Source organism: Gossypium hirsutum, chromosome D13 (assembly GCF_007990345.1).
Source record: "Gossypium hirsutum isolate 1008001.06 chromosome D13, Gossypium_hirsutum_v2.1, whole genome shotgun sequence".
Taxonomy (NCBI): domain Eukaryota; kingdom Viridiplantae; phylum Streptophyta; class Magnoliopsida; order Malvales; family Malvaceae; genus Gossypium; species Gossypium hirsutum.
The window spans coordinates 3530317-3552630 of NC_053449.1; the positions used below are offsets into that span (position 1 = coordinate 3530317).

Consider the following 22314-nt stretch of genomic DNA (forward strand, 5'->3'; position numbering starts at 1 on the left):
AATTTATTCGTTTCAACTTCAATGTTTCACTATTTATTCTCATATATGTAATTTATGTAACTTTAAATTAAATTTTAATTAAAATTTATTTATTATTAAATTTGTATAAGATATTAATTATTATAAAATAAATTTCGATTACCACAAGGAAATGTTTCTATAATATTATGTAACAAATTTAATTTATGGTTATTTGTTTCACTAAAAACAATTTTTTAAAAATAATTGTAGGAAAAATTATTACACAGTGATAAATATATTACACAGAATCATCTAAACACAAAAAAAATATCAGCTTTTTCAGAAAATCATTAAATTTTCTAAAAATCCTTTTTTGAAAACTATTTTCAATGAAATAAACATATTCTTACATTATGTAAGTGAATCCTTCCCCTAATAATTTATTGGGTAAACTATATCCAAGGTCATTAAACTATTAATAAGTTTATATTTTGGTCACTCAATTTCAATAAGTTACAAAAAGACCATTGAACATTCAAAAGTTCTTGTTTAAGTTACTAAACTTTCCAAAAGTTTTTCTTCAAGTCACTACTCACTAGGCCGTTAAGCTTTTTTTTTAAAGTTCGATTAGCGAGCTCCAAGCAACGATTTGAAGATTAGTAGGGATAATTATTACCCATCGACGGTTAGAAGAACATGTCTTAGATCGAAGTCAGTCTAACGATCAGTTTCAGAGATTGAAGAAGAAAGTTGTTTAGGTTTTGGTTTGCAGATTCGTGATATTTGAAGTTGTTTCATGAAGAAAATTAAACTACAGAAGAGAAGAAGAATGAGAGCTTTTGATTGGTGTAGGCGGTGCGAACATAGAAGGTCATACATCAACGATTTTAACAACTCAGTGACTTAAATGAAAACTTTTGCATAGTTGGGTGACTATTTTGTAATCTTTTGAAGTTAAGTAACCAAAACATAAACTTAAAAATAGTTCAGTGACATTGGTGTAATTTACCCTATTTATTTTATATTATATCAGGTGAGGATATGCTTATCCGGAAAAGGATGTGCGAAGAAAACGGAGGACTTCCGTAGATGGCGCGTGTGGGGGACGCACCAACTGTTAAATTTCAGGGACCAATTTTAACAAAACCACCATCCCGACTCTGTAGTGTGGATCGAGCCACCCATGAAACTTACATTCTGTATAGTTATTGGGGTTATTTTATTTTATTTTATTTTTTATATAAGTTTTAAATGATTTATATATTTATTAAAATTCACTATTTTTATTTTCATCACTTAATTAAAAATTAAAAAATGGTTATTAATATTTTCAAAATTATTAAGTGACATTTGCTTAGCAGAAAAAATAATATATTTTTTTAATTAGCATAATAATTTTAGTTCTCAATTTTTATATTTTTATTCAATTTAACCTTGATTCTATATAAAAATTATAACTCTTTTTTTTATAAAATTAAATGATAAATATGTAATCAAATATTTTTATATGTGAAATATTTCAATTAATTATTTTAAATATTATTATGTTTATATGTGAAATATTTTAAATACACATATAAAAATGTATAATACTAAAATTTACTATACTCATGATATGGATTAATGAAGACTAAATATTACACATATAATGATTATATTTACTAAAAACAATTATATTTGTCATAATTGTTTGATTTTATAAATAAAATAGTTATTAATTAAAAAGATAATTAAACATAAAATTTATAAATAAAAGAGTTATTAATTAAACATAAAATGATATATTTATTAATTAAAAATAAAAAAATTTGAAACAACATGAAATAAAAATTACAAATATGTTTAGAAGAGGAATTGAACTTGAAACTCAAGGATGAAATCATTATTACTTAACTATTTAACCAAGGGAGTTAATATGTTAAATATATTAATTAAAAATAAAAAAATGTTAAAACAACATGAAATAAAAATTACAAATGTGAGTGAAAGAGGAATTAAACTTGGGACTCAAGGATAAAACCGCTAACATTTAATCATCTAACTAATAAAACTAATTATATTGAAAAAGTCAAAAAAATACGACTTCGCGGACACTTTCACACTCTTTCTTCAAAAATGATCTATGTTTTAAAATTTTTTTAAAAATAACTTATTTGACCAATTAACTTTTTTTCCCAACATATTTTACTAATTCAGCCATAGAAACATGGGTTATAAAATTAGACGGAATATAAGCTTAGACTCCAAATGGAAAAGAGTAAGGAAATGGTGGTAGCTACGGATGAGTAAAATTTGACTTGATTAAATAAGTGAATTTAAATTTCAAATTAATACTTCAAGTTATTTAATGTTTTGAAAATAAATTGAACAAAATAGCTTAACTTAAATAGTTTAACTTGGATTTAAAATCTCGAACTCAAATTATTCTTAGCATATGTTCAAGGTCTTTTGTTTTTCTTGGCATATGTTGTTTTTGCACAAATCTTTTTAATTCTTAAAAAAACTAGTTTGAGAAGGTTCAAGTGTCCAAAATGAATTTCTAGATTCGTGAATTTATCAACATCAAATTTGTAATATATATATATTCTTAGCAATTATGTCAGGTATAATGAAAAAAGGATGAAAAATCTTTTGCTTGAGTGGAAAAGTAGAAAGAAAATCAATTTTGAACGTACTTGGTTAAAAAAAAAATACAAAGGACATAAATTTTCTATCCTAATGTATTAAAATTAATCTTTTCAAATATGTGCATGTTAGTTTGAAATTATGCTTTTTTGAAAAACTTTATTTTTTTTCTTTTCATTTTTTCATATCTTCTACCAAATACATCAATAAAAAGAAAAATTATATTTTTTTAACCTTCTAATTTTTTACCCATTTAATTTTTCGTTTTTTGATTTTATTTCCTCTAAATAAAACCTTAAAATTTACGAATTAATTCATTTATAAATCACTAAATATCAATAAAAAACATAATTTTGAAAATTTTAAAATAAGGAATAAATATTCAATCAATCATTAAAGCTTCATTCAATCAATTGATAGTTGTGTAGAGTATTCTGCTTGATGTGCTGTCTGCACGCCTCTGAGTACGGTTAGGTGGTCGGTATCATGGGGGGCTCGTGGTCATGGCAGACCAATACAACTTTCTAAAAGATATTTCAAGCCTATACTCATTTGGTAAAGCAAATTGAAGATGCATTTGCCTTGGCCCTTGTTTGGTGGGTAGGGAAAAGTAACAACATTCAAAATGTTCCTCTTGAATGATTACTATGGTTTAAATTTTAGATTTAGACATTAATTTTAATTTAGTATATAATATATGATGGTTGATTTTGTATAATTATATATAAATATTGATTTTATTTTAGTTTTTATAAATTATTAATATTATCACTCATAAATTTATTATAAAAAAACATTATTACTTATAGAGTGATGTGAGAATAAAAAATAAAAAAATTTTAATTAATTTAACGTTTTTAAAAATTATAAAAATAAAATCAAGGCCATGGTAAAATTTTATTTTAATGCTCTAAAAAATTATAATTCAATTCTAGCCCATTAAGTTAAATTTATAGTCAAACCCCGTTAAAATAAATTTATAGTTATATATATATTTAAAATAAACTCATATTAATTACTAAGAAAGCAATAATAATCATCTCCAATAGTCCAGAGACTCTTAAAATCTTAAGTCGACAAGCTTACCTCGTGCACCCAGTCGACACCCAGTCCTATCTCCAACATACTAAAATCAGAACCATTACTATTCAACTCTAACAAAGTGACGTGGGAAGAGCATCCCATAAATGACAATCAACAAAAGACAAAGCTACCTGAGCAAGCTCATGAGCCACTTTGTTAGCAGACTATTTAGTCCATTGGAAGGACAAACCTTGAGAAGAAGCACTTAATAAATTATAATCATCAAGAATCATACCAAAGTCAAAATGTTCAAATAAGATTTAGTAAGAGCCATTATCACATCATTAGAGTCTGGTTTCATCACTATATTATCCAATCTTAATTCCTTAAGTCACAAAGGAGCATCGCGGATAGCAAGAAGTTCCGCCATCCGCACTCTACTTCATCAGGAAGGGTCCCGAATAATTCGTGCACAAACGAACCATCATGATTTCGAATAACGACTGCAATGAGGACTTGTTTTGAGCACTATCGAATGCAGCATCCATGTTGCATTTCAACTCATTCCGACCCGGCCGAATCCAATGCACATTTGACCGCTGCATCGAATCTGCCAGTTGCTGCACTTTTCAGTAAACAAAACAAGCCATCGACCAGTCCTGCACATACTGATCGACCACTACTATAACAGTGTGAAACAAGGTCGTCACCCCTTTTCAAAGGAGGAGGTTTTGATGCAGCCACAAACTCGAAGCAGCTGAAAACACTCTGCAAAATTGAAATACTAGACAAATTTAGAATCGCTAGAAAAAAAACCTCAACAGTGTCAAAATTAGCCGAGAGCCCAAAGTAATGCCAAACACCCAAAGCAATCGGGCACTGTAATAAAACATGCTCGGCATTCTCATGACTATTACACCGACTACATAAAAGGTCAATGTTGCACCCTCCCTCGACCAGTCGGTCTTTACAAGGAAGGAAATGTCGCAAACACCGCCCTCAGAAATCCTTGACCTTTAGAGGCACTTGTAAATTCCAAAGCACATTCCAAGGACATTCTACCGCAAATTGCATGATAAAGGAAAGCGAATTGACAGTCGTGTTGTAACCCAACTTCAAATCATACAACCCTATACGAGTCAAACGCCATACCAAACAATCGTCCGGCTTATTAAGGGCGAGAGGAATAGCCAACACACGATCAGCATCATACGGCGCCAACATCCCTTTAACTAAGTCGACATCCCATCGGTCTCCCTCGGCAGTCAAAAAATCATGAACCCTCGTATCCGTAAAACCATCGATAGGCTCAGAAGCAATAAAGAAATTAGACCCGTCTGGAATCCAAGGGTCCTTAAAAACCCGTATCTCTCGGCCTATCCCCTATCTCCAACGAACCCCAAGCGACAACTGCGTAGCAGCACAAATACTATTCCAAACAAATTAAGGATTACTACCTTCAACAGAATCAAGAAGCACTTCTTTCCCCGATCGAGATAAGAGCTTGTTCTTCCAACTAGATAGACGTTTGCTGAGACGTTCTCTGATAAACTGAAATATCTGCTTCTTGTTCCGCCCCACCAACGATGGCAAGCCTAAATAAAATCCTTGAGTAATAGACACATCCACTCCCATAACAGAACATGCATGTTGCTTATTCGGCAACTTCGTATTGGAGCTAAACATAACTCCTGACTTTTGATAGTTGATCGTCTGCCCTGACGCCTGCTCATAAATATTAAGAATCTACCGAACAGAATGACACTCCTCCGTAGTGGCCCTAAAGAAGAAAAAGTTGTCGTTGGCAAATAACAAGGGAGAAACCGAGGGACCCCCTCTAGAAACGACAATACCACGAAGCTTGCCCCGCAGTTCCGCTTGCCGAAAAAGAAAGCTAAGGCCCTCAGCACAAAGAATGAACAAATATGTATAATTAAATAAAAAATTAAATTTATTTATAAAAATAAAATTTTATATACATTTAAATAGTAATAAAAAATTTATACGTAAATCAAAATTAACGTATCGCCTTAAGTTTGAAATTTATAATGTGTAATAAAATGAATTATGCTAACATGTATGAGTAAATATATGTTATATAGATATTATATTTATAACATATTCATAAAAAAATTATTTAATAAATATCTTATATTTAATTAATCTATATTAATTATAAACCCTTTATTTGATATCACGAGTTATCAAAATATCATCTCAATAAAAAAATTAAAAATACCACTAAAAATAATAGAAGTCACAATTATAAATTGGAAACATACATAAAAATTATTTAACTAAGTAATCACACCAAAGTTTATTTTTATAACTTTATATTATTTTTAAAATATAATAAAAAGAACAACTCAAATAAAAAATATTTACTTCTCTACTTTCTTTCTTGTTCATTTTAGCTACACTTTTATTACCTTATTATCAATCATTATCATTTTTAAAAAATAATTAAATTAAAATTTGTATATTATTTTTACGTTGCACCCAACTTTTAATTTAATTTAATTTAATTTGCAAAAAAAAAAAACATAATAAGTCAAAACCAAGTCAATCAATACCAAATCAATATTCTTGCCGAAACCTAAAACGCACCGTCTCCTTAGGAAACAGCTAAATTCTATGCTGCTATTGCTATTAACTCCACACGTTTCTAGTTTTATCCACTTTATCCGACACCTGTCCTCTTAACATTCCATCTCTTACAAATTAAAATCCATTTACCAAAACTGTAAAACCCCAAAAGTCTAATTATGAAATCCCGTCCTTATTCTTTAACAAAATTTAAACTTAGTCCTTTTATTTTAATTTATTAAATTTTAGTCTCGACACTTTGTGAAAACAAATCAATTAGTCCAATTATTAGTAAGCACATGGACTTGAATCATTAATTAATATTATTTTTTTGTATATAAATTAATCAAATTGCCAAATTTTAAGCATATAAATGGTTGAAATATTGAATTTTAGATTAGTGATTTAAAATAAAAGTTTAACTTTTCTAATTGGACAAAATTTTAACAAATTAATATAAAGGGGTTAAATTTTAAATTTCATAAAATAAAGTGATAAAATTCAAAATTAGACAAACCCAAAAATATTCGCCCACACACGCCCTTGCCTTTCGGCGATTAAAGATAAATAAAAAGAAAAGAAAAAGTAGTTATAAAATCACTTCAAAGCTCTAGATCTGCTCTACAGACAAACTTGAGAAATCTTTGAGAAAATCTGAAATCTATTCCAGCATTTTCTTATAGCGATTAGTTTGAGAATGGAGGCGAAGCTGATAGAGAGGCTGGAAGCCGCGGTGGCTCGGCTGGAGTCTCTATCGGCCGGTGGAATCTCGGCGAGGGGATTACCGGACGGTGTTGATGAGGTGTCTTCGGATCCTTCGATTTTGGCGTTTGACGATCTGATGGCTCAATATGCGGCTAGGGTTTCGGCTGCTGCCGAGAAGATTGGAGGTCAAGTGCTGGATGTGACTAAGCTAGTTCTCGAGGCATTCTCTGTTCAAAAGAAACTTCTTATCGAGATCAAGCAGACTCAGGTCGCTGTTTATTTTTTTTCCCATTTTATTTAATTAAAATTTGAAGTGTCTATTTTGTTTGGATGAGCTTTTTATTAATTGCGCTTTTATAATTATTTTATTTTGTGATGGATTATGTGAAATTTAGTTAAATTACATTTATGTATAATGCATTCGTATCTTGAATCTGGTTTTGGCGTTGATTTTGCAGAAAAGGGTTTGGTTTTAGGTACAGTGAGAACTGTAGGTGCAATCAGAGAGTGTCCCATTCCTGTTTGAAATTCGACTATGATTGTTTCACGACCTTAAGAAAGTATGAAAACGATCGAGAATTGATATTACTAGCCAATTTTTTAAACAAATAATATTAGCGCGAGGAGCATTTAAGCAGTAGAGTTTATAGGAAGCTGTCTGAAGGTTTTATCGTAGAGCAAAATTAACATTTTGTGGCTTGCGTGTAATGTTACGGTTTTCTAAATACTGATTCTAGGGCAGTAATATTGATTTTCTGGCCGCTATCTGCTTTTTGTCCTTATACTCTGCAAGTATCCTATTCCGTGGTTCTATTGTTTTCATGAAAATTTTTAATGTCTTTCCACTCTGTTGGTACAGAAACCTGATATGGCAGGCTTGGTCGAATTTCTCAAACCACTGAATGAAGTGATCTTGAAGGTTAATGCTATGACGGAAGGGAGGCGATCTGATTTCTTCAACCACTTGAAGAGTGCTGGGGACAGTCTTTCAGCTTTAGCATGGATTGCTTACACAGGCAAAGATTGTGGTATGTGAATGTATGTTGTAGCCTATTTGCACATAGCTGTACCTTCACAATGAAGTGGCTCGCGCGTGGGGTGTAGCATAACTCCTAACTTATGTTGAAAAATATTAGGAGTCTGATTTACACTATTTGTTTAAAGTGTTGATTTACATTCCTGCCTTTGTCTGGAATTAGGCTCATACTTTCAACTAATAACGCTTTGGGAAAAAGTGTGTGACCCCAACCTGTGCTTGTCATGCTCAAGCATTTAGCCCTTTTCAATTTTATATGGCAATAGCATGTGATCTACTGCCACTTGTTTTGATTCTTGGTAATGCTTTTCTTACTCAAGGTATGAGCATGCCTATCGCACATGTGGAAGAAAGTTGGCAAATGGCTGAATTTTATAACAACAAGGTACCTTTTTATTTGTAGGAAGCCACAACTCAAACTGAAACTTCCATATGGTAATTGTCTTAGCATTTCCATATCTTAATGTAATGTAAATATCAGGTTCTTGTAGAGTACAGAAACAAAGATCAGATCCATGTTGAATGGGCCAAAGCTTTGAAGGAACTGTATTTACCAGGTCTGAGGGATTATGTCAAAAGCCATTATCCTCTTGGCCCGGTATGGAGTGCTTCTGGTAAAAAGGCATCTAGTGCTCTGTCGAAAGCTCCTCCACCAGGGGCCCCTGCACCTCCTCCCCCTCCACCTGCTTCTCTTTTCAGCTCAGAACCTTCTCAGCCTTCTTCATCAAATCCAAAACAAGGGATGTCAGCTGTTTTCCAAGAAATTAGTAGTGGGAATGTTTCTGTAGGTAATCCTCTTTCCCTCTCTCTCTTCTGCTTTTCTGTCAATATTGAGCAACTATGATCTCATTCTCTTTATGTCTAGGCCTGAAGAAGGTTACTGCTGATATGAAGACGAAGAACCGTACAGATAGAACAGGTGTTGTTAGTGCCAGTGGAAAGGAAACACATTCAAGCTCCCCTTCTTTCTCAAAAGCTGGACCACCCAAACTAGAGCTGCAAATGGGTCGCAAGTAAGTGTGCATGATTCTTTTGCCTGTTTAACTTTATTTAGGTGGTTGGCAGTGGTAGCTGAATTTTTTTTGAAGTGTCTCTTCCTTGTGATACTGGCAGGTGGGCTGTTGAGAACCAAATTGGAAGAAAGAACTTAGTTATTGATGACTGTGATGCCAAACAGTCTGTGTATATTTATGGATGCAAAGATTCTGTTTTGCAGATTCAGGGTAAATTCATTATATCATATGCATAATTGTTTATTTTGACACCATGAATTTTTTTGTTATCTGAAAGAAATAACTACTGAAAAGTTATGAGCAACTTAATGTTTCTGTGATATTGAGCAGGGAAAGTCAACAATATAACCATTGACAAATGCACTAAGATGGGAGTGGTATTTAAGGTTAGTAGGGCGAAGACCAACTTTTAACATTTATATTTTTGTTAAGCACATTCACATCTATACTCATTTATGCCTTTGACTTAAATGGCAGGATGTTGTGGCTGCTTGTGAGGTAGTAAACTGCAACGGTGTTGAGGTGCAATGTCAGGTATCTTTCTTCTTCTTCTTCTTCCCGACTTTCTCTTTCTGGCATAGTTACCTTCAAAGCAAATACTGGCCATGGTATTATGTTTCATAGCACATGATGGTCTTTCTTTCCATGCTCTTTGACAGATATTGTTACTACTTATCAGTGATTGATAGTTGTATTACTTATGATCATCTACTTTGTGGCTTTCGTAGGGTTCTGCTCCAACAATTTCAGTGGACAACACATCTGGCTGTCAGTTGTACTTAAGCAAAGACTCTTTAGGGACATCTATAACAACAGCAAAGTCAAGTGAGATAAATGTGTTAGTGCCTACTGGACCTGATGGTGACTGGGTAAGTTGACAACTTTTTCCCCGCGTGTCTAAATCTTTCTGTTGCGGAAGCGACGATAATATTAATAACAATATTATCAGAAATATTTAGATAATTATTATGCCAACAATTATACTAAGAAAATTCCCAGTTAAATTAGAGGGGTCGCAAATGGTCTCACTTAAAATCCAACAACTAGACAGAACTCACTTAGTTATTTATAGCAATAATAACTAAATAAATATAACCAACATAAAGCTATTAAATATAAGCAAACAAATAAGAAATAAAACACTAGAATTTAATGAGGTTCGGCCAATTTAGCTTACGTCCTCGGACACTACCAAATTAATATTTTCGTTAAATATTACAAAAGAGAAGATCAACACCAAGTTACAATTAGCTACTTGGATTTTCAAAATGAGATTTTGGGATGATGAAACCTAAGGGGGAGGGGTTCTATATATAATAAACAAAACCTTCTCCCTTTCTATTTTTTTCGAATGTGGGATATTGCCAATATTCAACAAATCTCCACATTGGCGATATTCCACATCTTCGAACATCTTCTCATAACACAAACTTCAATAGTGTCTTCAAATTTGCGCCAACGACGCCATATCAAATGTGTCGGACATTGATCAAGTCTAAACAATGTTCAAACTTGGCCCTTGTAACCACCTTAGTCAGCATATCTGCAGGATTTTCCGTAGTGTGAATCTTTTGGAGAAGTATCTTTTCTTCTTCGAGAATTTCCCGCACAAAGTGATAGCGAACGTCTATGTGCTTCGTTCGTGCATGAAAGACTTGATTCTTTGCTAAATAAATAGCACTTTGACTGTCAGAATATACCTTAAGTTGTTTCTGACCAACTTCCAAGTCTTTAAGCAATCCGTGAAGCCAAATTGCTTCCTTCACAGCCTCTGTAATTGCCATATACTCTGCCTCTGTTGTAGACAAAGCCACCGTGGACTGTAAGGTAGATTTTCAACTAACTAGTGCTTTTGCTAAAGTAAACAAATAGCCAGTTGTAGACCGTCGCTTATCCAAATCACCTGCATAATTAGAATCACAATATCCAACTATGCGTTGACCAAGTGATTCATCCCGCTCGAATGCCAATCCGACATCTATGGTATTTTGGAGATACCGCAGAATCCATTTCACAGCTTGCCAATGACCCCTGCCCGGATCATGCATGTACCTGCTAATAACACTAACAGCCTGTGAAATATCTGGTCTCGTACATACCATTGCATACATCAAGCTTCCAACTGCATTTGCATATGGGACTTTTGCCATGTACTCTCGTTCTTCCTTAGTCGTTGGAGATAACTGGTTACTCAGTTTAAAATGAAGAGCAAGTGGGGTACTTACAGGTTTTGTACCTTCAGACATACCGAAACGTTGTAGTACCTTTTCCAAATACTGTTTTTGTGACAGCCAAAGTTTGCCCCTCTTTCTATCCCGAGTTATTTCCATGCCGAAAATCTTCTTGGCTTCCCCTAAATCCTTCATCTCAAACTCTTTACTCAACTGAGCCTTCAGTCTATCAATCTCCATTTGGCTCTTTGCTGCAATCAGCATATCATCAACATACAAGAGTAAGTAGATGTAAGAACTATTTTGAAGCTTGCGCAAATACACACAATGATCGTATTTGCTTCTTTTGTACTTCTGGTCCTTCATGAACCTGTCAAATCGTTTGTACCATTGTCTCGGAGATTGTTTCAATCCGTACAACGATTTGCTAAGTTTACAAACCCAATTTTTTTTACCAGTAACCCTGTATCCATCTGGCTGAGTCATATAGATTTCCTCCTTCAAATCACCGTGTAGAAACGCGGTCTTCACATCAAGTTGAGCTAGCTCCAAATTCAACTGCGCTACCAAGGCCAACAAAATTCTAATGGAGGAATGTTTAACAACAGGAGAAAATATCTCATTATAGTCAATTCCCTAATCCTTCTTTCTTTGCAAATACCCATTTGCAACCAATCGCCTTCTTTCTTTTTGGTAGTTGTGCCAGCTTCCACGTCTTGTTTTTCTCTAGAGATTGCATTTCCTCTTCCATTGCACCTAACCATCTATTATTCTCTAAACTTTGAATGGCTTCGGTGTAAGTGGATGGAATATTATCAACAACTGGAAGTGCATAAGCTACCATTTCAGTGAAACGAGCAGGTTTCTGAATTTCTCGTCTCTGCCTTCTGACTGCAATTGGCTCTGATTGCTGTTGAGGTTCTTGGGTAGAAATCTCTTCCTCATTTGACTCTGCATCTGCCAATTAAGAATCACTAGTGGTACATTCTGATGGAATTACCACACTCTGCTCAAACTTCACCTGCTGCGGAGTACACTCCACCTGCTGCGAAATACTACTCACTCATTCTGGATTTACCTTATTCAACATGGCAGATTCATCAAAGGTAACATCCCTACTGATTATCGTCATCTTTGCCTCTAGACACCACAAATGATATCCCTTAACACCAGCATTGAAGCCCATGAATAGAGCCTTTTTTGCTCTTGGATCTAACTTTGATTCTTTCACATGATAATATGCAATAGAACAAAAAATACGCAAGGTGTCATAATCAGTAGCAGGTTTTCCATACCATTCCTCCAAAAGAGTCTTGCCATTTATAGCAGATGATGACAAATGATTGATGAGATGTTGAGCGTACGTTACAGCCTCAGCCCAAAACTTTCTATCTAATCCAGCATTAGATAACATACATCGAACTTTCTCCACAAGCATTCGATTCATACGCTCTGCCACCCCATTCTGTTGCGGTGTTCCACGTGCGGTGTTCCACCTGCGGTGAAGTGCCTTACTATGCCACAATCTTGGCATATCTTCAGGAATGGATCGCTTTTATATTCTCCACCGTTGTTTGATCGGAGAACCTTAATCTTCCTTCCTATCTGATTTTCAACTTTAGTTTTCCACTTAAGGAAAACTTCAAGCACCTCATCTTTGTTCTTCATAGGAAACACCCAAACTCTTCTGGAAAAATCATCAATAAAGGTGACAAAATAACGTCTTCCTCCAAGTGATGGAGTCTTGAACGGTCCCCATACATCAGAATGCACATAATCTAGAATACCTTTGGTATTGTAAATCCTAGTGCTAAATTTCACCATTCGTTATTTTCCCAGAACACAATGCTCGCAAAATTCAAGTTTGCAAGTCTTTGTACCTTTCAATAATCCTTACTTGGCTAGAGTTTGCAAGGATTTTTCACCAGCATGGCCCAAACGCATATGCCACAGCTGTGTTGCCTCAGCGTCCTTCTTGGTACTCGAAATTGCTACTGCTGTTGTCCCGACCACTGTACTACCTTGGTAGTAATACATATTGTTCTTTCTTATGCCTTTCAACATCACCAATGCTCCTGAAGTTGCTTTAAGAACTCCATCTCGTATTGTCACAACTAGGCCTTTAGATTCTAAAGACCCAAAGAGATGAGATTCTTCTTCAACTTTGGGGCATATCGTACATCCCGCAAAATTCTAGTAGATCCATCATGATTCCTCAGTTTAATTGAACCTATCCCGGCTGTTTTACATGTGTTATCATTACCCATGTAAACAACCCCTCCATCTAGTTTTTGAAATTCAAAGAACCATTCCCAAATGGGACACATATGATAGGAACCAGAATCCATGATTCACTCATCTGCATGTGATGTTGAAGATGACATACTAAGAGAAAAGTCTGACTCTGTTTCACTATTGCATTCTGCAACATTTGCATCTTGCGGAGTCTTCCCTTTTTTCTTCAATTTTGGATAATCTTTCTTCCAATGTCCTTTTTCTTTGCAAAAGGAACATTCATCTTTGGCAACAGCTCGACCTTTGGACTTTTTTCTCTTCCCTTTAGACTGACTTTGCTGACGACTTCTTGTTACCAATGCTGCTTCACCTGAACCTTTCAACTTATTCTTTCGGCGTAATTCATAGCTATACAATGCAGCAGTTACTTCATTGAAAGTTACTTCCGACTTTTCATGAAGTAGAGTAGTTTCAAGGTACTCAAACTCCTCAGGAAGCGATCCCAACAACATTAACGCCAAGTCTTCGTTTTCAAAAGTCACATCCAAATTCAACAAATCAGCTACCAGCTGATTAAAATTGGTAATATGCTCGTTCATCGTGGTACCAGGAACATAACTGAAACGAAACAGTCTTTTCTTCATATGTAACTTATTTTGACTGTTCTTCAGGAATTTCTCCTCCAATGCTTTCCACAATTTACTTGCAGAAGTTTCTTTACTGAATGTATACTTCTGCTCTCTGGAAAGACATGATTGAATTGTATCACATGCCAATCGGTTGGTGGTCTTCCATTCTTTATCATCAACCCCTTCTGGTTTTTCTTCCTCAATGGCAATATCTAGACTTTGTTGAAAGAGGGCATCTAGAAGCTCACTTTGCCACGTGCCGAAATAACCTGTTCCATCAAAAATTTCCACTGCAAATCTCGTATTTACAGTTTCAACCCTCGACAAAATGTACGAGGTGGAAGTTGTTGATGTGGATGGTTTTTCTTCTGTCATTTTTGCCATAGCTTCTATTTAATAGTCACCAAATGCGGAATACCCACAAGCTTTAGGAAATGTTTCTGATGTGTAAGATTAGACTAAGCTACAAACACATAGCATACTACAAAACCTTGGCTCGGATACCAATTGTTGCGGAAGCGACGATAATATTAATAACAATATTATCAGAAATATTTAGATAATTATTATGCCAACAATTATACTAAGAAAATTCCCAGTTAAATTGGAGGGGTCACAAATGGTCCCACTTAAAACTCAACAACTAGACATAACTCACTTAGTTATTTATAGCAATAATAACTAAATAAATATAGCCAACATAAAGTTATTAAATATAAGCAAACAAATAAGAAATAAAACACCAGAATTTAACGAGGTTCGGCCAATTTAGCTTACGTCCTCGGACACTACCAAATTAATAATTCCGCTAGAAATATTAAAAAAGAGAAGATCAACACCAAGTTACAATTAGCTACTTGGATTTTTAAAATGAGATTTTGGAATGATAAAACCTAATGGGGAGGGGTTCTATATATAACAAACCAAACCCCCTCCCTTTTTATCTTTTCCTAATGTGAGATATTGCCAATATTCAACAAATACATCCCCAATTATCGGAGACAAAGGTCAGGTAAAAAATTTTAACTGTAGATACATTGGATACAAGAACCACAGTACAAAGCATATTCTTTTTACTTCTTACATTTTCTAGGGCGTGTGATCAGAACAATATTGCTATTTAAGGCAAGCAACCATCCAAACCGAAAAAGAAAAGGACCAAATCTCGAAATAAAACCAAACAAGAAAAGCAGAACATTCTTTTTGATGTACAATGCCAACTAACCTATTGTTATCAAGACTTCAACTTTATAATTAAATTGTAATTACCGGTTTCCATTCCTATTTCATAATTATGCTATTAATAAGTCATTTAACTTATGTCTAGAAAAAACTTTTACTGCCACGTGAATATTGCAGTTTTGACACATATATTACTTTCTATAATATATGGGCAAGGCAGCTAAATGAAAAACAATGTAACTATTCTGCAAGTAAAATAAATGAATTCCAAAAAGGAGGAAGAAGAATTTAGCTAATCAAGAAGCTTTTAAGGTCGTGTTGAATATTGGCAATATCCCACATTAGGAAAAGATAGAAAGGGAGGGGGTTTGGTTTGTTATATATAGAACCCCTCTCCCCTTAGGTTTCATCATCCCAAAATCTCATTTTGAAAATCCAAGTAGCTAATTGTAACTTGGTGTTGATATTCTCTTTTGTAATATTTCTAGCGGAAATATTAATTTGGTAGTTTCCGAGGACATAAGCTAAATTGGCCGAACCTCGTTAAATTCTAGTGTTTTATTTCTTATTTGTTTGCTTATATTTAATAGCTTTATGTTGGTTATATTTATTTAGTTATTATTGCTATAAATAACTAAGTGAGTTCTGTCTAGTTGGGTTTTAAGTGGGACCATTTGTGACCCCTCCAATTTAACTGGAAATTTTCTTAGTATAATCGTTGGCATAATAATTATCTAAATATTTCTGATAATATTGTTATTAATATTATCGTCGCTTCCGCAACAATTGGTATCCGAGCCAATGTTTTGTAGTATGCTCTGTGTTTGCAGCTTAGTCTGATCTTACACATCAGAAACATTTCCTAAAGCTTGTGAGTATTCCGCATTTGGTGGCTATTAAATAGAAGCTATGGCAAAAATGACAGAAGAAAAACCATCCACATCAACAACTTCCACCTCGTACATTTTGTCGAGGGTTGGAACTGCAAATACGAGATTTGCAGTGGAAATTTTTGATGGAACAGGTCATTTCGGCATGTGGCAAAGTGAGCTTCTAGATGCACTCTTTCAACAACGTCTAGATATTGCTATTGAGGAAGAAAAACCAGAAGGGGTTGATGATAAAGAATGGAAGACCATCAACCGATTGGCATGTGGTACAATTCAATCATGTCTTTCCAGAGAGCAGAAGTATACATTCAGTAAAGAGACTTTTGCAAGTAAATTGTGGAAAGCATTGGAGGAGAAATTCCTGAAGAAGAACAGTCAAAATAAGTTGCATATGAAGAAAAGACTGTTTCGTTTCAGTTATGTTCTTGGTACCACGATGAACGAGCATATTATCAATTTTAATCAGCTGGTGGCTGATTTGGATGTGACTTTTGAAGACGAAGACTTGGCGTTAATGTTGTTGGGATCGCTTCCTGAGGAGTTTGAGTACCTTGAAACTATTCTACTTCATGGAAAGTCGGAAGTAACTTTCAATGAAGTAACTGCTGCATTGTATAGCTATGAACTACGCCGAAAGGATAAGTTGAAAGGTTCAGGTGAAGCAGCATTGGTAACAAGAGGTCGTCAGCAAAGTCAGTCTAAGGGGAAGAGAAGAAAGTCTAAAGGTCGAGCTGTTGCCAAAGATGAATGTTCTTTTTGCAAAGAAAAAGGACATTGGAAGAAAGATTGTCCAAAATTGAAGAAAAAAGGGAAAACTCCGCAAGATGCAAATGTTGCAGAATGCAATAGTGAAGCAGAGTCAGACTTTTCTCTTAGTATGTCATCTTCAACATCACATGCAGATGAGTGGATAATGGATTCTGGTTCCTATCATATGTGTCCCATTTGGGAATGGTTCTTTGAATTTCAAAAACTAAATGGAGGGGTTGTTTACATGGGTAATGATAACAAATGTAAAACAGCCGGGATAAGTTCAATTAAACTGAGGAATCATGATGGATCTACTAGAATTTTGCGGGATGTACGATATGTCCCAAAGTTGAAGAAGAATCTCATCTCTTTGGGGTCTTTAGAATCTAAAGGCTTAGTTGTGACAATACGATATGGAGTTCTTAAAACAACTTCAGGAGCATTGGTGATGTTGAAAGGCATAAGAAAGAACAATATGTATTACTACCAAGGTAGTACAGTGGTCGGGACAACAGCAGCAGCAATTTCGAGAAACAAGAAGGACGCTGAGGCAACACAGCTGTGGCATATGTATTTGGGCCATGCTGGTGGAAAATCCTTGCAAACTCTAGCCAAGCAAGGATTATTGAAAGGTACAAAGACTTGCAAACTTGAATTTTGTGAGCATTGTGTTCTGGGAAAACAACGAAGGGTGAAATTTGGCACTAGGATTCACAATACCAAAGGTATTCTAGATTATGTGCATTCTGATGTATGGGGACCGTCCAAGACTCCATCACTTGGAGGAAGACGTTATTTTGTCACCTTTATTGATGATTTTTCCAGAAGAGTTTGGGTGTTTCCTATAAAGAACGAAGATGATGTACTTGAAGTTTTCCTTAAGTGGAAAACTAAAGTTGAAAATCAGACAGGAAGGAAGATTAAGGTTCTCCGATCAAACAACGGTGGAGAATATAAAAGTGATCCACATTCCTGAAGATATGTCAAGATTGTGGCATAGTAAGGCACTTCACCGTAGGTGGAACACCGCAACAGAATGGGGTGGCAGAGTGTATGAATCGAACGCTTGTGGAGAAAGTTCGATGTATGTTATCTAATGCTGGATTAGATAGAAAGTGTTGGGCTGAGGCTGTGACGTACGCTTAACATCTCATCAATCATTTGCCATCATCTGCTATAAATGCCAAGACTCCTTTGGAGGAATGGTATGAAAAACCTGTTACTGATTATGACGCCTTGCGTATTTTTGGTTCTATTGTATATTATTATGTGAAAGAATCAAAGTTAGATCCAAGAGCAAAGAATGCTCTATTCATGGGCTTCAATGCTGGTGTTAAGAGATATCGTTTTGTGGTGTCTAAAGGCAAAGAAGACGATAATCAATAGGGATGTTACCTTTGATGAATCTGCCATGCTGAATAAGGTAAATTCAAAAAGAGTGAGTAGTACTTCGCAGCAGGTGGAGTTTGAGCAGAGTGTGGTAATTCCAGCAGAAGGTACCACTAGTGATTCTTCATTGGCAGATGCAGAGTTAGATGAGGAAGAGGTTTCTACCCAAGAACCTCAATAGCAATCAGAGCCAATTGCAGTCAGAAGGCAGAGACAAAATTCAGAAACTTGCTCGTTTCACTAACATGGTAGCTTATGCACTTCCAGTTGTTGATAATATTCCATCCACTTATACCGAAGCCATTCAAAGTTTAGAGAATAATAGATGGTTAGGTGCAATGGAAGAGGAAATGCAATCTCTAGAGAAAAACAAGACGTGGAAGCTGGCACAACTACCAAAAGGGAAGAAGGCGATTGGTTGCAAATGGGTATTTGCAAATAAAGAAGGATTTCCTGACAAAGAAGATGTTCGTTACAAGTCAAGGTTGGTGGAGCTAGCTCAACTTGATGTGAAGACCGCGTTTCTACACGGTGATTTGAAGGAGGAAATCTATGACTCAGTTAGATGGATACAGGGTTGCTGGTAAAGAAAATTGGGTTTGTAAACTTAGCAAATCGTTGTACGGATTGAAACAATCTCCGAGACAATGGTACAAACGATTTGACAGGTTCATGAAGGACCAGAAGTACAAAAGAAGCAAATACGATCATTGTGTGTATTTGCGCAAGCTTCAAGATAGTTCTTACATCTACTTACTCTTGTATGTTGATGATATGCTGATTGCAGCAAAGAGCCAAATGGAGATTGATAGGCTGAAGGCTCAGTTGAGTAAAGAGTTTGAGATGAAGGATTTAGGGGAAGCCAAGAAGATTATCGGCATGGAAATAATTCGGGATAGAAAGAGGGGCAAACTTTGGCTGTCACAAAAACAGTATTTGGAGAAGGTACTACAACGTTTCGATATGTCTGAAGGTACAAAACCTGTAAGTACCCCACTTGCTCCTCATTTTAAACTGAGTAACCAGTTATCTCCAACGACTAAGGAAGAACGAGAGTACATGGCAAAAGTCCCATATGCAAATGCAGTTGGAAGCTTGATGTATGCAATGGTACGTACGAGACCAGATATTTCACAGGCTGTTAGTGTTATTAGCAGGTACATGCATGATCCGGGCAGGGGTCATTGGCAAGCTGTGAAATGGATTCTGCGGTATCTCCAAAATACCATAGATGTCGGATTAACATTCGAGCGGGATGAATCACTTGGTCAACGCATAGTTGGATATTGTGATTCTAATTATGCAGGTGATTTGGATAAGCGACGGTCTACAACTGGCTATTTGTTTACTTTAGCAAAAGCGCTAGTTAGTTAGAAATCTACCTTACAGTCCACGGTGGCTTTGTCTACAACAGAGGCAGAGTATATGGCAATTACAGAGGCTGTGAAGGAAGCAATTTGGCTTCATGGATTGCTTAAAAACTTGGAAGTTGGTCAGAAACAACTTAAGGTATATTCTGACAGTCAGAGTGCTATTCATTTAGCAAAGAATCAAGTCTTTCATGCACGAACGAAGCACATAGACGTTCGCTATCACTTTGTGTGGGAAATTCTCGAAGAAGAGAAGATACTTCTCCAAAAGATTCACACTACGGAGAATCCTGCAGATATGCTGACTAAGGTGGTTACAAGGGCCAAGTTTGAACATTGTTTAGACTTGATCAATGTCCGACACATTTGATATGGCGTTGTTGGCGCAAATTTAAAGACACTATTGAAGTTTGTGTTATGAGAAGATGTGGAATATCGCCAATGTGGAGATTTGTTGAATATTGGCAATATCTCACATTAGGAAAAGATAGAAAGGGAGGGGGTTTGGTTTGTTATATATAGAACCCCTCCCCCTTAGGTTTCATCATCCCAAAATTTTAATTTTGAAAATCCAAGTAGCTAATTGTAACTTGGTGTTGATCTTCTCTTTTGTAATATTTCTAGCGGAAATATTAATTTGGTAGTGTCCGAGGACGTAAGCTAAATTGGCCGAACCTCGTTAAATTCTGGTGTTTTATTTCTTATTTGTTTGCTTATATTTAATAGCTTTATGTTGGTTATATTTATTTAGTTATTATTGCTATAAATAACTAAGTGAGTTCTGTCTAGTTGTTGGGTTTTAAGTGGGACCATTTGTGACCCCTCCAATTTAACTGGGAATTTTCTTAGTATAATTGTTAGCATAATAATTATCTAAATATTTCTGATAATATTGTTATTAATATTATTGTCGCTTCCGCAACAGTATTAATGTCATTACCTTACCTCTTCGTGCTAGCTACCACAGGAAGAAATCTAGAAACACAAATACGAATACAATGTGATATCTTTCTAAAATGTTGTGAATTAATCTATTTGTAATTTATGGGTTGTTCTATTCCATTATTTTATGTGTTAGAGGTAAGTTAAACCTATCATACCTATGTTACTCGGACTTGGTGTGGGGGTATGAGTGTTGAATATGGATATACTTCGATTTTTCTAAGATCTTTCATGTAGTTAAGAGGATCCTTAGAGCTTGTATCCTCAATCCTCATATCTTGTGTCAGTCCGAGCAACATAGAGGTAAACCCTAGTTAATCATGTTTCAGAATGACATGGAGGATGATACAGTTGGTTTATTTTTGTTTACAATAGACGGCTTACATTGTTTTGTGTTGTAGGGGGAGCATTCATTGCCGCAACAGTATATCCATGTATTTAAGGATGGTCAATTTGAAACTACCCCAGTGTCGCACTCAGGAGCATAAGTGAGATCTATTTGAATTGAAAACTCAGCTTTCCTTTGGGGGGAAAAAGAATTATATTCTTTCATTTTCTTGGATACATACCTATGGGTGAATTTTACTTCTTCCGTACGGCTGTTTATTTATTTTAACACACATATCATTTGGTCATCATCTGTATTATTTCACAACTACAGTTTGAATCTCTTCCATAACCTGTTTTTTGGTTGGTGTGTTTTGTTTTTTGGCGATGATGAGTTGGGAATTTTTGCAAATATTACTGTTAAGTTTCTAATGTTCTACTTTCCTTTGGATTTTTATTAAGTAAATTAATGTGTGTTTATGTTATTTGGGTTTTTCTTTAATGAATTCTCTTTTTGAACGATTGAATTTGGCCTGAGATTTTCACATTGAGGTGTCGCCTGGTGAGGAATTGTCGTCTTTTATTGGTTACCGTGAAACGGGTAATAATAAATTTAAATAAATTTTTTATTTTTTAAATAGGGAAATGGGTTATTTGGGTGGAGAATAGGTTTTGATTATCTCTATGATATTTTTTTACAAGCCTCTATGCATCTGATAATAAACGAGAAATATCTTCATTCCAGCTATACAGTTTTAGTTCTATGAAGCTGTCATTTTCGTGGTACCTATATGCACAGCCTAGACTTGATCACGTCAATGCAAATTTTTATATTATCTTTTATATAAAAATAAATTTAAAAATATAATACATTAAATATATCAAAATAAATACTGTCCAGTAAGTTGAAAATATATTAAAAAAGTATTTATCTTTAATTAACACTAAAATAGATGTAAAACAGGAATTATACAAATACCTAAACAATAATAACAAAATAAAAGTGATATAATAGTAAAATATAGCAAAACAATAGTGAAGAAGATTAGATAAATTTAGATTGAACTAGGCTCAGTCGAAAAAGATTAATTGAGTTCAAACCCCAAAAATGAATTTTATTTTATTTTGTTAAAGTCTATTTTTTGAGAAAAATCCTTCTACTTTTTAGATAAATTTTTGAACCTAGACGGGTGATGCGATTCATAATTAAATTTAGCACAAATATATTTCCCAATATATTTGTTGATAGCTAAATTGACGACTTCTATGCATAAAAGAAAATTTTCCACATCTAATAATTATGGGTAGACTATAAAAAGAACGCCCCTCTTATTGTAGTACTATCCATGATAAAATTTATTGCAACCACCATGGTGGGGACACCTGATAATAAAAAAAAAAAAGAGGCAGATTATGAAAGCTGAAACTGCCATTTTGAAAATAAATAGTTAAACAATGGGCGTGGGACATATTATACGCA

General features: G+C 34.7%; 1 protein-coding gene across 2 annotated transcripts; it reads left to right on the forward strand.

The window, feature by feature from the left end:
• The first annotated feature begins 6726 nt into the window (after positions 1-6726).
• Positions 6727-21319, forward strand: LOC107919968 (cyclase-associated protein 1). 2 transcript variants are annotated; one of them, XM_041109993.1, is made up of 11 exons: positions 6753-7168; positions 7760-7928; positions 8257-8321; positions 8418-8724; positions 8802-8949; positions 9050-9159; positions 9280-9335; positions 9427-9483; positions 9678-9818; positions 15997-16037; positions 20909-21178. In XM_041109993.1, the coding sequence occupies exons 1-10, from the start codon at positions 6893-6895 to the stop codon at positions 16030-16032; spliced, it is 1365 nt and encodes a 454-aa protein (XP_040965927.1). In that variant the 5' UTR covers positions 6753-6892; the 3' UTR covers positions 16033-16037; positions 20909-21178. The 2 variants fall into 2 exon arrangements, with proteins under 2 accessions (XP_016704910.1, XP_040965927.1); XM_016849421.2 differs by lacking the exon at positions 15997-16037 and having other exon boundaries at positions 6727-7168; positions 20909-21319.
• Positions 21320-22314: the final 995 nt, after the last annotated feature.